This window comes from Rhinolophus sinicus, linkage group LG06 (assembly GCF_036562045.2).
Source record: "Rhinolophus sinicus isolate RSC01 linkage group LG06, ASM3656204v1, whole genome shotgun sequence".
In the NCBI taxonomy this organism is placed as follows: Eukaryota; Metazoa; Chordata; class Mammalia; order Chiroptera; family Rhinolophidae; genus Rhinolophus; species Rhinolophus sinicus.
Genome location: NC_133756.1, coordinates 23,097,552 through 23,112,093, shown reverse-complemented (window position 1 = coordinate 23,112,093; position 14,542 = coordinate 23,097,552). Strand labels below are relative to the sequence as shown.

The 14,542-nt window shown below is 36.6% G+C and overlaps 1 protein-coding gene across 2 annotated transcripts in view; it reads left to right on the top strand.

The window, feature by feature from the left end:
• The window catches only part of NDC1 (NDC1 transmembrane nucleoporin), a 45,180-nt gene extending 31,174 nt beyond the window's left edge, over positions 1-14,006 (top strand). Inside the window, exons 17-18 of one of the 2 annotated variants that reach the window (XM_019742886.2) lie at positions 8,193-8,353; positions 11,490-14,006. In XM_019742886.2, the coding sequence (XP_019598445.1) occupies positions 8,193-8,353; positions 11,490-11,553 (225 nt within the window). In that variant the 3' untranslated portion in view covers positions 11,554-14,006. The remainder of the gene's footprint in view (positions 1-8,192; positions 8,354-11,489) is intronic. The other variant, XM_019742887.2, reaches the window with a different exon arrangement.
• Positions 14,007-14,542: the final 536 nt, after the last annotated feature.

Here is a 14,542-nt window from a genome sequence, read left to right as displayed (position 1 = left end):
CTAGGCTTGAAGGGTAACAATTGGTGCATATTTTGGTCTTGGAAAGCAATTTAAGATATGAAGAGAAATCATGCTTCACTGTCCATTTCTTCATCTCAATTCATTTTACCTCTTAAAAAGTCTTACCCACCAAAACCAGTGTTTTTGGATTTTTTTTTTGCCTTGAGTCTTCTTTGTGCCCACTGTCTCATGTATGTTACTTGAGACATGTATGTACACATGGGTAGTTTCATTATTTATGCTCTTTTTGCAGTTACTTTTCTCTAAAGAAATAATTTCCTAGTCTTTCCCCACAACTTCTAATATTTGGCTTGTCTGACCACACTAGGGTAACCATGATTTGGGCATATCTTTGGTACTCATATAGCAGAGTTTGTTTCTAATCACTCTGGCTGTGTAGTTCACAGCAAATACCAGTACAATGCGTTCTAGTCTACAGAATGATTTCATATCATTATTTTTTTGATCCTCATAATTATCCTGTGAAGTAATTCAGATGGAGGTATTTTAGCACTATTTCACAGGTGAGGGAGGCTCGGTAGTGCAGTGACTTTCACACACACAGATCTTGTAGGTGGCAGAGCTGGGACTTGAAGCCAAGCTGACTGCAGGCCACTAGCAGTGTAGTAGACCCCAGGGAAAGCTGTAGCTCCACGTCCCTTATTCTTTGTCTTGGGCCTTTTATTTTCACACGAGGTTCTCTTCAGAGAGGACATTTCTACCCCTGCAACCATGCTTTCAAAGTTTTTGAACCATGACCTGCAGTACATTTACATTAGATATAGTGTGTGTGTGTGTGTGTGTGTGTGTGTATAACAGAAACAAAAGATTTTTAGAATAGTACTTACCTTTTACTATATGCATTTCAGTCTAATGTTTTCCATTCTATTTCATTTTAAAAAATGCTGGTTGAAACTGAATTGATTTCATAAGGATCACACTGCCCTGGAGATATTCTTTCTTTTCACCTTCCCACCATCAAAATACCTAATTCTTCTTTGTAGTTGACTATGGGTAGGTATGACAAGGAAAGCGATCAGTTTATTTGACTATAGTTATTTATACCTTTGGTTAGGAAGGTAGGGATTACAGATTTGTGGAATGGTATGACTCTATTTACTTTGAAATAGAGGAGTTGGAAAGGAGAATACTTTTGAGCAGCAAAGCAGAAAGAAGCAGAGGCATATTTTTAAGAGTTGGAAGAGGTAAAAGGAACAAAAACAGGACCATTGACTTGGTACTTAGCTTCTGAGTATAAAAACCCTTCGTTGTGTAGGGCTCATGGCATCTCTTCTCTCCTAGGCTACTTCACATCAGCCTTTTGGTCATATTCGACAGTCATCAGATTTCGCATACTACCTTACGGTGTTGCCTTTTCCACCCCATATCCTTAGATTGACTGTAATGAGTAATCCAGTGTCCATATGGCTGGATATTTGTCCCACACCTTTTTGGCAGCACAGTTCTTTGACTTCTCTTATGTACCCTTCAGTCTCAGCCCACGGCCATCACCCAGGCCTCATTATCCCCTGAATTCTCAACCTTCAAAGCTTAAACCTCTAGGATTCTATCTTCTAAACCAGAATCCTGAAACATTTTGTGCTGAAGATCTCTTTGGCAGTCTGATCAAGCCTGTGGACTTTTTCTCAGAATAATGTTCTTAAAAGCATAAAATAAAGTACTTGGGATTAGAAAGGAAAGCAATTATATTGGAATACAATTATGAAAGTATCAAATTTGTGATATAGTAATGAATGCCTTTTAATTCATGCATTAACTAACAGGATCTATCAGTGAGTCTAATGACTGTCATTTTGAAGTAGTGATAAGTTTAATGGTATTTCAAGATAATTGCAATAGTAATGTGATATGAAGATAATTGGCAATTTCTGTTGGTGACAAATTCACAGGAACTGCTAATGCAATTGTGATTTGTTGCTTACATTCATCATTGAAAGAAATGCTAGTTTTTAATTAGCGCTTATTAGTGAAGACATATACGTAAATTTTATCCTAAAGTTTACGCCCCCTGAATTTTACCCATATATCTGTGGGTATATCTCTTACATGAGCCCTTACTCCAAGCATAGCCCTCTCATGCCCTTGCCTTTTCTGTACACTGTGTCCTTATCAATATTTTCTCTTCCTTTGTCTTTCAGTCTCTCCTGGCTGCATATGTATCTTTTCTTATTCAGCTTAGATGGTAATAGTCTGTCACTTCAACCATTTTATTCCTAATTCCTTCAACTCCCTGTCCCTGTGTTCTTCAGTTGTGCTGATGTGGCAAAACCTCTGTATCCACCACGCATCCATTCTTGTTTGCTCATCGCTCCTGTGTTGGCCTTACTTCAGGCCCTTGGCATTCTTGACCTGAATTATTACTGTGGCCTCTTGCCCCTGCTAACTCTTAACAGAGATTCTTTTCTGACTCCAGCCATTCTCCTGTTCTTCCCATGAGCCCTCTGCTCTAATAACTACCAGGGACTATTCAGTTTTCCCCCAAAATATATTTTATTTTCTTAACCTAACTCTGACTCTATACATGATATCTTTTCTTTCCTTCTTTGCCTAGAACAGATTTTTCTCCTTTTGTCTGGCTCTGCCCTGTAACCCCCATCTCAACACTTTTATTACACTGCATTTTAATTTTCCATTTACTTTTCTTGTCTCTGTTAGTCGGAGTAGAGGCAGGGACCTTGTCTAACATCTGACATGGTACCTGGCTGTCATTATCATCTAATAGTATTATTCTTCTGTACCAGAGATTCTCAACTATGTTGATTTTGTTTCCCAGGAGACATTTGGCAGTGTCTGGAGACATTTTGATTGTCACAACTAGGAAAGTGCTATTGCCATCTATTGTGTAAGAGGCTGGAGATGCTGCTAAACAGCCTACAATGCACAGGAACAGCCTCCACAATAAAGAATTCTCCAGTCCAAAATGACTCTAGTACTGAGGTTGGAAAACTCTGCTCTGTAGTCATTATTTCCAGTAACAAAGTCTACATTTATCCTTAACATTTGTTTGGAATTCTGGCTTTAGTGGAGTCAACTTTCGTTTTAGCTAGGTTATAAGTAGGATCCTTGAGACCAGAGACTGTCAAGTCTCTACATAGTGAACGTTTGTTAATGACACCAATAGATAAATATTGAGGGGAGAGCAACTATAATTTTCTCTTTATTTGGCTTTTGTGCATGTACTAACTACTGTATATAAATGTAAATGGACAAAAAGTGTCTGTTTTCATAGTACAGCCCTCTTTCGGCTTTACATGTATTAGGGCCAAAGTTAAGACCTTCAAGGAATTTTAAAATTTTCCTGAAGAGTATATTGTGTTCAGTGGTGTGTTGTACTCACTGCTTATACTTTTTATTGTTTGGGATAATTCTTTACCAAATATTTGAGATCCCAGTTGTGTAATGTGAGGCTTCAGGGCAGGAACCACACGTAGCGCAAACAATGAGTGCTCAGTAGATAACTTGTTTAATCTCACAGCTTATTAAGTACTTCAGTTCTCCTAACCAGGGGGCACAGCATTAGATACATAAATCAGTGTGTCCTGAATTTCAGTTATTCATATACTTCCCTCGTGGTTTGGGCCGTACTGTTTGTCACAACATACTGTCATAATTTTAGTCATTTATATTCCACCTGAACTATTACTTAGTATTTTAAATCATTCATTTTTAACTTAAATTTATTTTAAAGGAAAGTTTATATCACTTTTGTAAAAGGAAAACTAGTTGACTTGCTATAAATAGAATACAGGTGTATGTCCCCTTATCTCAAACCCTAGGATAGATTTCAAAATTCAGATTTTTTTGGATTTTAAAATGTAACAAATAGTATACATATCAAACATTATGTAACAGTCCTATTGGTATCTGAGGTAGAATCCCCTTAATCAGATACATTAATACTTTTCTCCAATGAAATATCTGAATGTTTATATTAAAGACTAAATAGTTTATGTCAGTTCGGGTCAGGTTTTACTGCCAGATGGGGTCAGGCAGGTCAGGTCAGCTTTTGCCACCAACAGTTACACAAGTTTGTGTTCAGAATTTTTTGGATTTCAGTACTGAGCATAAGACAGAGTGAGAAAAGACAGTGATTGTAAGATACTGTTGTTTGCTGAAGTCCCTTAACACGAAGCCTGCTTATCCTTTATTATAAAAGGAGCTTAGTGATGATTAAAGATATGTTAAGGACACATTCGCTCCAAACCGAGACTTTACCCCCTGATTTAACCCTCATGCCATTAGGGTCTGTTGGACCTAATTTATTTTTTGCATTTCTTTTTTGAGCTGGTCCAACTATTTGTAAGATTTGATATTTTATGACTTCTATTCTCTCTTAGAGGTCTTTCAAAAAACAAAGAAAACAATTCAACAAAATTTATTCTTCTGCAGTTTACCCTTTAGACCTCTTTAAAATTTTAGTGATTTTACATTTCCAGTATCTTGAAACAATTTGTTGTGTGATCATCCTAGGAATTATTTCATTATTACTCATCAGTTATTCTCAATTGCGGTAAAAAAGACCAGTAAGAAAACAGAAGCATGATGAAATCATGTTGTGTGTGGCATCATCTTTCAAGAAAAGGTACATATAAGTAGCCTGGACCCACATCCTTATAGTATTTTTGTTGTTGTTGTTAGGTCTCATTGAATACAGCTGCTAATTCAGAATTTAAAAACTTTTCCACCCACTTGGTAAAGGGAAGAAGATTGCCATCATGTTACGTAGTTATGTAGGTAAATCAGAAAATGAATGCAAAGAGACAAATAACAATACTCTAGACCATATCTGATCAATAGAAATATAATTCGCATATGTAACTTTACATTTTCTAGTAGTTACATTAGAAAAATACAGGTGATATTTGTTTTAATAATATATTTCATTTGTCTCAGTATATCTAAAAATCATTTTATCATGTAATCAATATAAAATTATTGAGCTATATTTTTTTATAGTAAGTCTACAAAGTCTGGTGTATAGTTTTTACTAATAGCGTATCTCAATTCAAACCAGCCACATTTCAAGTCCTTGATAGCTACATGTGTCTTAGTGATTACCATATTGAACAGTGTAGCTATAGATTTTAATGATGATGGTGAACTTGATCATATAAAAGGAATTTCACACTGATGTTTCAGATCATAATATTCTAGATATCTTTTCTCAAACTCAAGAATTGTTGACGGAACAAATTTTTAAGGAGAAAAAAGGAAATATATGTGATATTCTCATCTAGTAAGTCACTCAACAGGAAGGATTTCATCCCATAATATAAGTAAGAAAGAACATGAATCATCCCATTTTGCTGAAAGTAAATGTGACAGTATTCCTTCATCTTCTATGACATTTATGTGCCAAAATTGACTTTATATGGTTCATAAGTGGATAAATGCTAAAAGTATACAAAGGACATTGGAAGGCATAGATGATATCAAAATGAAAAAGTCACTGAATTAACCTTTTGAATTTGTCTTTATAAATCTAAGAATGAAAATGTTTTGCAATTATGGTACAAAGTAAATGGTTGAACTCTCTTCAACAAAATTACAAGTTATCGGGGCGGGCCCGGTAGCTTGAGGTTGGAGCTCCATGCTCCTAACTCTGAAGACTGCCAGTTCAATTCCCACATGGGCCAATGGGCTCTCAACCATAAGGTTGCCAGTTTGATTCCTTGGTCCCACAAGGGATGGTGGGCTGCGCCCCCTGCAACTAGCAACGGTAACGGCAGCTGGACCCGGAGCTGAGCTGCGCCCTCCACAGTTAAGATTGAAAGGACAACAACTTAACTTGGAAAAAGTCCTGGAAGTACACACTGTTCCCCAATAAAGTCCTGTTCCCCTTTCCCAATAAAATCTTTAAAAAATATACATACATATATATATATATATATATATATATATATATATAATCAAAATTTTTTTTAAATATTGTGTTTTGATGGTACAAATGCAAAAAAAGAACCAGAAGTAATGATAAGCTAGAACCTCAATTTGAAATCAGTATTATAAGATGGGTATGTTCCAAGTTTATGCTTGATAACTAGTGAGCAGCTAGTTGCAGTCACAGGATATTGCCCATTTCAGATGTATATATATCTTCAAAACCTGGAAAATACGTTTGTATTCTTCTTTACATTTCTATAGTTAGTTTATATTATCTTGTCATTCTTACTTCTGTAAAATGACTTTATAAAAAGGGTCCATTGAACCAAGGTGGTAAACAATGACGACTATTTTTCCTGATATATTGAGAGTTAATCAGAAGGTTTGCAAGAAAACTGAAAAGGAAGTAACTTTTCCATTTTGATTCACTGTTGTTTAATGTTGCTTAAGTGTGTCACTGAATACCCCCACCCATACTGCCTAAAATTATCTCAAGTATGTCCCAGTTTGGGGAAACACTCTTATTAGTTGCTGTTGAAGAATAAATGATTGGACTTGAAGTTATCATGGCAGACAGAACGCATATTAAATCTTGTCCCTTCCCCCAAACTCTGCTAAAATACAGTAAAGGACTTTGAAAAAGACATATAAATCCATAAACAGGAGAAGAGACAACAGCAACAAATTTTTCAAAGCTGGGCAGTAGATTCTTGACATAAATGACTTAGCAGATCCCAGAGGCAAATCTGAAGTTGTTAGTGGGACAAACACCAACCACCTCTGGAAACAAGGGTAGAGACAGGTACCAAAATGAAGAGGTTTAGGTGAGAGCTGTTTCAAAACCAGTTAGATCTCTAGATTCTTTGCTGCTGCTGCTCCCCCCTCACTCCAGCAGAAGTCAGAGTTTATCCTTTAGAGAGAGTAGAACACTGGGTCTTTGGACTGAGAGAGTCCAGACACAGCTGTGGGTTCTGCACCAACAGCACAGGGATGTCCTCAGTAGCTCTCTGTTCCCCACTTGGCTCCCCGAGCACTGGAGACCAGGCCCTCCAGACAGCGTACTGGAAAAACTCTTCTCTGGGAACTCTGAGCTCACCCCACAGAAGTCCACACAGATCACCTATTGTGAAGTGTTGTCAGTAATCTCAACCGTGTACTCAGAGCTTTCGGTCAGCTCCTTAGGAAGTCCACTCTCAGGTATGAGCCAAGGAGTCACTAGATTTCTGAGGAAGGTCTGTAACGTAGACGATAAAAGATCGAAAGAAGCAACTTGGAAGAAACTGACAAGCAACCAAAAACACAACAAAAATCAGCAAAATCCTCAGACATAAGAAAGGATATTGCCTCCTTGAAACAAAAGTAGGGTGCCTCTGAACAATAATGAATGTCAACTACAATTTTATATATATAGTTACAAGAAGTGGAGTTCAGCATTAGGAATAGAGGCAGTGGAAATGTAATGACTCTGTGCGATGTCAGAGGGGTAGTAGATGGAGGGAGTGGGGTTATCACTGTGTGAGGGATATAAATGATAAATGTCTATTACATTGTTTTGTACACCTGAAACTAATTAAAAAAATTTTTTAAAAGGGTGCTAAAGTGAAAAGGATAAAGAGCTTAAAATTTAAAATATGATGGCATAAATCAGTTTAACTGTTGTTTTTATTTCTTTTGGTGGTTCTATCCATTACTACAAATAATAGGTTTATACTATTGTTTCTAGTCACTTTAGACATTATCTTACTGTAGTAGATTAATACATGTATACTTTTCTATCCTCACTTCTGTCTGAAGGTACCTTTGGCCTTTAAAAGATACACTTAAATCTCTATTCTATCAACTATAAATCAGTTTCTCTTTTAAATTCTCTCTCCCCACCTATTCTTGCGTGTAGATGATTTATCATCTAGAATTGAAAAGGAAGATTAGTTTAGTAAGTAATTTTTATTATGTAAAGTATAAAGTTGTTTCAGTTTTTTTTGCTGAGCTTTAGTTTATAATAAAGACACTCTTACCATCACACATAAACACATCATAAGCAGAGTAGGGTGACTATGTTTCACTCCCCAGTTTTGCATTTTCAAGGCTGTTGTGACGTACAGCTCCTTGTTAGAGGAAAGGTCTGGACTTTCTCCTGGTCTGTTTGTCATCCAAAATAAATATTTCATATATGTCTTTGTATGTGTCTGTCTGTCTGGATGTGTGAAATAAAATCTCCTTAATCCATTGGACTAAATTGGCTTTCTCGGTAGTTTGAACTAATGTGTTTTCTTTCTTTCTTGATCCAGGCAGTTGACAAGTACTTCAAGCTTCCTCATGCTTCCAGTAAGCCACCTCGGATTTCAGGAAGCCTTGTGGACACTTCTTATAAAACATTAAGATTTGCATTTAGAGCATCATTAAAAACTGCCATCTATCGAATAACTACTACATTTGGTGAACATCTGAAGTAAGTTTACCTGTTTTGTTCCCTGAGGATAGTCCACTTTCAGGAGGTCCCCTAAGAAATAGATCTGAGAATTAGAAAGGCTCATGTGGTGAAAGTGTTCTTTTGGCACCTTCTTGATTCTTACCAGAAATTAACAGCTTGGATTTAGACTTTATATTTTAAAATGTGGCCTATCATAAGCTTTGGGGCCTTCTTTCAGATGGCCAAAAAAAGAGGATAGAAAGTTATGAAAACAGCAAATGTAATCACACATTATTATTATTTTTTTAAATTACCAAAACATCCTTAAGGGAGAAAAAAGACAAAGAAAATTCAGTTGCATCTAGGTTACTAAGACGTGGGTGAGCAGAATATTCCATAGATGAGTCCTTGGTGCTTTGTGAATCATGCTGGAAAAACCATGACAGATCACAACACCTTCAGACACGGAGCCAGAAAGAAAACCACAAATGCCAAACCTGTTTATATTTAGTTTCATTGATGTTTACTGCTTTCCTCTCATGAAATAATCTGGCGAGGCAGGATAAGGGATACTAGTTTATTAACTAAGCTTTGTTTATCATAATTATAAAATGAACTTGAGGAGACATGAGAGATTGCTCTGCCTGTCTGTATGCAATCAATAAATAGTTCAGAACTTCCTCATACACCTGCTTTAATAAACAGTAGAATATTTTCTTTTACTTCCATAATTCCAGGTAGCAGCAGTAGCAAGTTTTATGGCACACATTGGTTCTATGTGGGAATTCAAGAGAGCTGTAGATAACCCTCTGTCCTTAAGAGGTTTATTCATTTGTTTAAAAACAAACAAAATCTATTGAGTGCCTTCTACATCTGCGCTTTCCAATATGATAGTCGTGTATGGCTATTTAAATTAATTAAAGTTAAATGAAATTTAAAATGCAGTTTGTTAGTCACACTGACCTCATTTCAGGTCCTCAGTAACTCCATATGGCTGGCGAGTGGCTTCTGTATGGGACAGCTTAGATAGCAAAACAATTTCATTGTTGCAGAAAGTTCTATTGGACAATGCTGTTCTAGACAATACACTTAGCACTTTATACATTCGTTTTCTTCATTTACTCTTCTCAAAGAGCCTGTGAGGTGTAGAGATGAGCATAATTGTACAAATATGGAAACTAAAACTCAAAGAGGATAAGAACTTGCTTAATAAATAGCACAACCCAGTGAGAGTTAGAACATGAACCTGAAATCAGGTCTTTCTTGCTTTTAAAATTCCACCTTCTTTTCCTGTATACCACCAGACCGCCTCTGAGATGTAAACTGCCATGCAGGTTACTCTCAGAAAACACTTGATGAGTTCAGAGAATGAAATAGATGTGATGTATGTTGATGATAGAGCAAAACACAGGGAGAAAAGGGGAAAGTTGAGATTTCTCAGATGAGAGATAGGTGACTGATAAATTATGAGAATGAAACTGCCTTAGTTTATTTTCTAGAGCCATGTTTTATATGTGCACTGAAATTGTTGAGGTCAGTAGAGACTATTTTGTACAAATAAAGGACAGAACGATCTGGTAGAAAAAATGTTAGATTTGGAGTTAAAACATTACATTATTGACTCTGTGATTGTGGGCAAGTTACCTTATGATTTAAGTAACTTGCCCAAGATTATGCAGGTAATAATTGCAGAGCCAGAATTCAGACTCAAATCTGTGACCCTAGAGCTCTAGCTACAGTCTATTTTCCCGCCTAACCTTTGAAGCTTGCTGCCACTGCTTACCCTCCCATGGAAAGGGTGTGTTATTCGTCCCACTTTGTGCCATTGGCTGCTATTAGAGATAAAATGGGGTCATACATCTATAAAGCCCAACCTGTACATTATATATTGTTGGACAATATATATTACTGTATAATAATACCTAATTTATTCATTTTCCAAAGCTCCACCTCTGAGAATCAGGTATAAATGAAGTAAACTCTGGAGGCGTGAAAATTAACACGGCCATTTCTCATGGGAGACACTCATTCAACCCCGATTTACTCTTTTTTTTTTTTAATTTATTTTTCAATTACAGTTGCCATACAATATATATTGACTCTTAATATAGGCAAATTTGATTTACTGGTTTTCCAACCCGTAGCGTATTAGTTTTGAGGGGAGGAAACAGGAGAACTATTCGAGTCAGGCGCGCTGACAGGACTAAGACATAGTGCGGTACCAGCTCGCAGAGGGAAGGGTCGTGAGGAAAGTTGCAGACTTGGTGTTTGAGAGATTTCAGAGCCATTTAGTAGGTGGTTACAGCCTCACTAGCACCTAGGCAGAAGCTGCACAGTAAAATATTTGAAGTAGTTCAATTAGAGGCAGCTACATGGTTTAGGAAAGCAGAGAGGTGTATGTATAAGGTCTTTTGGAATGATTTGTAGCAAAATTGTTATAATAAGACTCTGGCACTTTTAAGAGTGGTGACCTTCAGTTACTGGAATTTTATCATTCCGTGATGATATATTACTATTCAACAGCTAGAAAATCAGAATCTTTCATTGTATTCACTTTTTGGCCAGAAGTTTAAGAGGAAGTTTTACACTAGTTTCTGTATATATTTGCCCAATTTTGTCAAGGTAATGTATTTTTCTGGGGGCAAGGGTAGGGAGAGAACTCAATTTCCCCATCCAAGACAATTTATTTTCAAAGGGAAAAGTAAATTGAAACCACTGAGCTGTTACCTTTGAAAACGATTAGTGGAGTCTATTATGTTTTAACCAAACATTTTAGTTTAAAGGATTTTATATTAAAGACAATTCAAATACTCCACAACTCAAAGATAATGTTGGAATCTGGTTTAAATAAAATAATAAAATCCAGAAAATCTGCAAGCCCTGGAACTCTACACAGCAGGTTCCACAGCAGAGCAGGTTAAAATCGATGCCTTCACTTGTCAGTCTTAATTTGCTTTGGTCTTTTAGAAGGTGGAAGCATGCCATTACTGAATGTGAGCCACCCTCCTCATTAGATTAAGGAGAGTTTTCATCCAACTTTTTCAGAAGTACTAAATAAGTGAAGATTTCTATTCATTTTTAATTGTTTTGAAAAATATTGACTCTGTGCTCTGTGGTTCACTTAATATGCTTAATGTAAAATAAAGCTTATGCTTTGAATTTATGTTTCATTTAGTGCTGTGCAAGCATCTGCAGAACATCAGAAAAGACTTCAACAGTTCTTGGAGTTCAAAGAATAGTTAAGTAATATAAACTGTGTTCATTACACTGCTGATACAACTACAGATGGGACAGTAAATGTTCAGCATTCTTGGATCAGAAGAAAATGGACTAATTAGATGCTTCCTTTGTCGTGGTGGTTGCTTTGAAAACTATACTTTAATGGGAGAAATCATGGAAAGAAATTCTCAACAGAAAAACTGAAAACGGCCTTTTCTGTACCAGTTGCTTTTTGTGTGTGTGGTATAATAAAATCTTTATTCAATTTTACAGAAGCATCTATGACAGTAGAAATGTCTCTAGCTTATATAGCTTAATCATAATAACTAGAAAATATTTAGAATTTACTTTTGAGAGGGTTAGAGCCAGTTCAGAAGGTAAAATAGGTTTACTTGATCCAGTCTTCCTTTCTAATCGTTCTGAGAGTTTAGCTCTCTGTAAACTCAAGATACATAAACTTGTTTAGAGAAGTGTCTGTTTACTAAAGGATAAAAATGGTAACACTGGAGAAAAGTTCACAGAAAAAAATACTGTCTAAAGGACATATTTTGTTAATCTGTTAGGTTGTGTTTTTGTTTCCAGGAACAAATTAAATTTGCATGATTGTCCAAAAAAGGTCTCAATTTACAGATGCTAACTCTATATAAAGGAATGTGGAAAAATTCAGTTCTTAAGTTACAAGATGAAGCATTTGCATTTAGTTTTTGAAAGACAATCGACTGCCATCTATGAATTTATTTTGTACCATGTTAGTAAACAATACGTATATGGTGATTTTCCCAGCCAGTTTTACTTTCTTTTTCTGGAACAAAACATTAAGTGATTGCAGAGTTTTTTAAGTGAGAGAAAAAGTTTTGCAAGAACAAGGAAATGTTCCTTTTTTCCCCACCCTTCATCTTCATTAGATCAAATTATTTTGTGAAGCTGTTTTGGCCTCACAGAGGGGGCAGTCTTTGCTGTGTCAACTGGCTAATTCAAATATATTGGGAAAATCTTTACAGCCAGAAACAACTTAGTCGTCAAATAGCAAGCGAGTCCAAGATATCAGGGGGATTACTTGAGAGCATGTTGTGTGTCCCAAAGGTGAGCAACGTGATTTTATAATTTATTTGCTCAACTTTTTTGGAGATGAGAGATTGGAAATCCTACCGCTAGATACTCACTGGATTAACTTTGGGCTGAAATGCTCCCTTGTAATTTTGTTCCTATTATCTTTTCCCTCTAGTGATCCCCAATATTTTCTTTAGTCAGCACAGTATTGTATGTGTATCTTTTATGTGGTATATATGTCTACAGTTTGTCTGATTGCTTGACGTATTGTATCTTTATTCCCTTCATTTGTTGCCCCTCAGCTGGCACATTCCAAATTATAAATGAATCCTGATGGCCTTTAAAGAGTCTTTATGAGACAGTTCCCCAATTGTCAAGTGTTTGGAGGATTTCGGCTATTGTCATTGCTTTCCCCCCCGCCCCCCCGAAGTGAAGTTGATCTCTTTTTGAATATGGAAGTTGAATTTTGAATGTCATAGTTCCTTACAGATGACCAGACAATTGTGGCTAGGTTGACTGAGAACTGTTGTGTTCCGTATTTTAAATCCATTGAGCTTTTTATATCCCATTCTCTGTGCTGCCCCTAGCTGAGGCATTTTTGGGAGAACAGGACTCTTCACCTTCTGCTTCCATTAAAGAATTGTGGTATTTAACCCACTGGATTCCCCAGAATGACAACGGGATGATTCCTTTAAATTTTGGCTTAGATAAAATGTCTGGCTGAGTTTAGATTTTTGCCATTTCCCAAATACTTTGGGCAAAGGTACCTTTGATGAGCAATGTGAAAATTTTGAGGTGTTCATTCCTATTTTCTCTCCAGAGAGTGCGCTTTGTACAAAGTATGGGTCATATAAAGTGAAACTGTCTTCCCAAATCTGGATTGTGTTTAGTTGGTTCAGTTCTTTTCCCCATTTGTGTGTTGATGATCTCCACACCATCTGGTGGGGTAGGGTGTAGCTCCATCACCTGTTATTAAAAAGAGCTGCTTCTCCTATGTGCAAGGAGGAGGATCGTAGGAAGGCCAAGAAGAGAGAAGCATTTCCTTGGATGAAGTCACATCTTGCCTGTGAGCCCACTGATGCTCTAACATGGGCCTGAAAATTAGAGTGTTCTTTAAAAGCTTTTCTCTGTCCGTGTAAAACATGATTCTGTCAGCCCTTGTAATGTTTGCTTGATTCTTACGGAAGATATAAATCCATACAACTTCTTTCCTAGAGAACCAGGAAACTGTCCTAGAATAAACTTTGTGCAGCTGAGTGGACATGGATAAGTAAGAATTTGTTACTTTGCCAGATTTCTTCCTTGGTAATTGTTTTGTATGTCTTCCTGTAAATATGGTAATGTGTTTATATCCTTTTGTATATCACTGACACTGAATTGGGTAGACAAATAAATTGACATTTAAAAAAATGGGACTATTAATTGAAATACGTGTATCTACAGTGTCAATGATTTAATTTCTGGTGTGTGCGTTTCCTTAGCCATTTGAATTCCATCTCCACGTCATTGCTTATAAAACCTGAAAAGGTTTAACTTCTTGAGAAATTAGCGTTTGCCCTTAACTAGAGTAGTTTGGTGGGTGATCATTGTTTAATGCTAATGCAAAGGAACCTGAATTCTGAAAGTCTCTTTCTTCGTTGTCTTGGCTGCCTTTCTTCCAGAACTAAACAAAGGAGGCAGGTGCTGAAAGACATCTCTTAATAGAGGTTTCTTTTCTTGCCAGAGTAGTGTTTCCAAATGGATCAGATTCCCCCAAGCTAACAGTTATGTCTGTCAGCTTGGCTTAAATTAGTCTGAACTTAACCTCAAGGTAGTTGAGGTACTACACCAAGGCCCTCACTCCCTCTTTTGCTCTCCCAATGCAGTCGTCTTTCCTTAAAACCACGTAGTTTATAACAAAGATGGCTTGAACTTACCCATTAACCATCCAGCAATTAGCAAGCTGCTGACCACCATTTT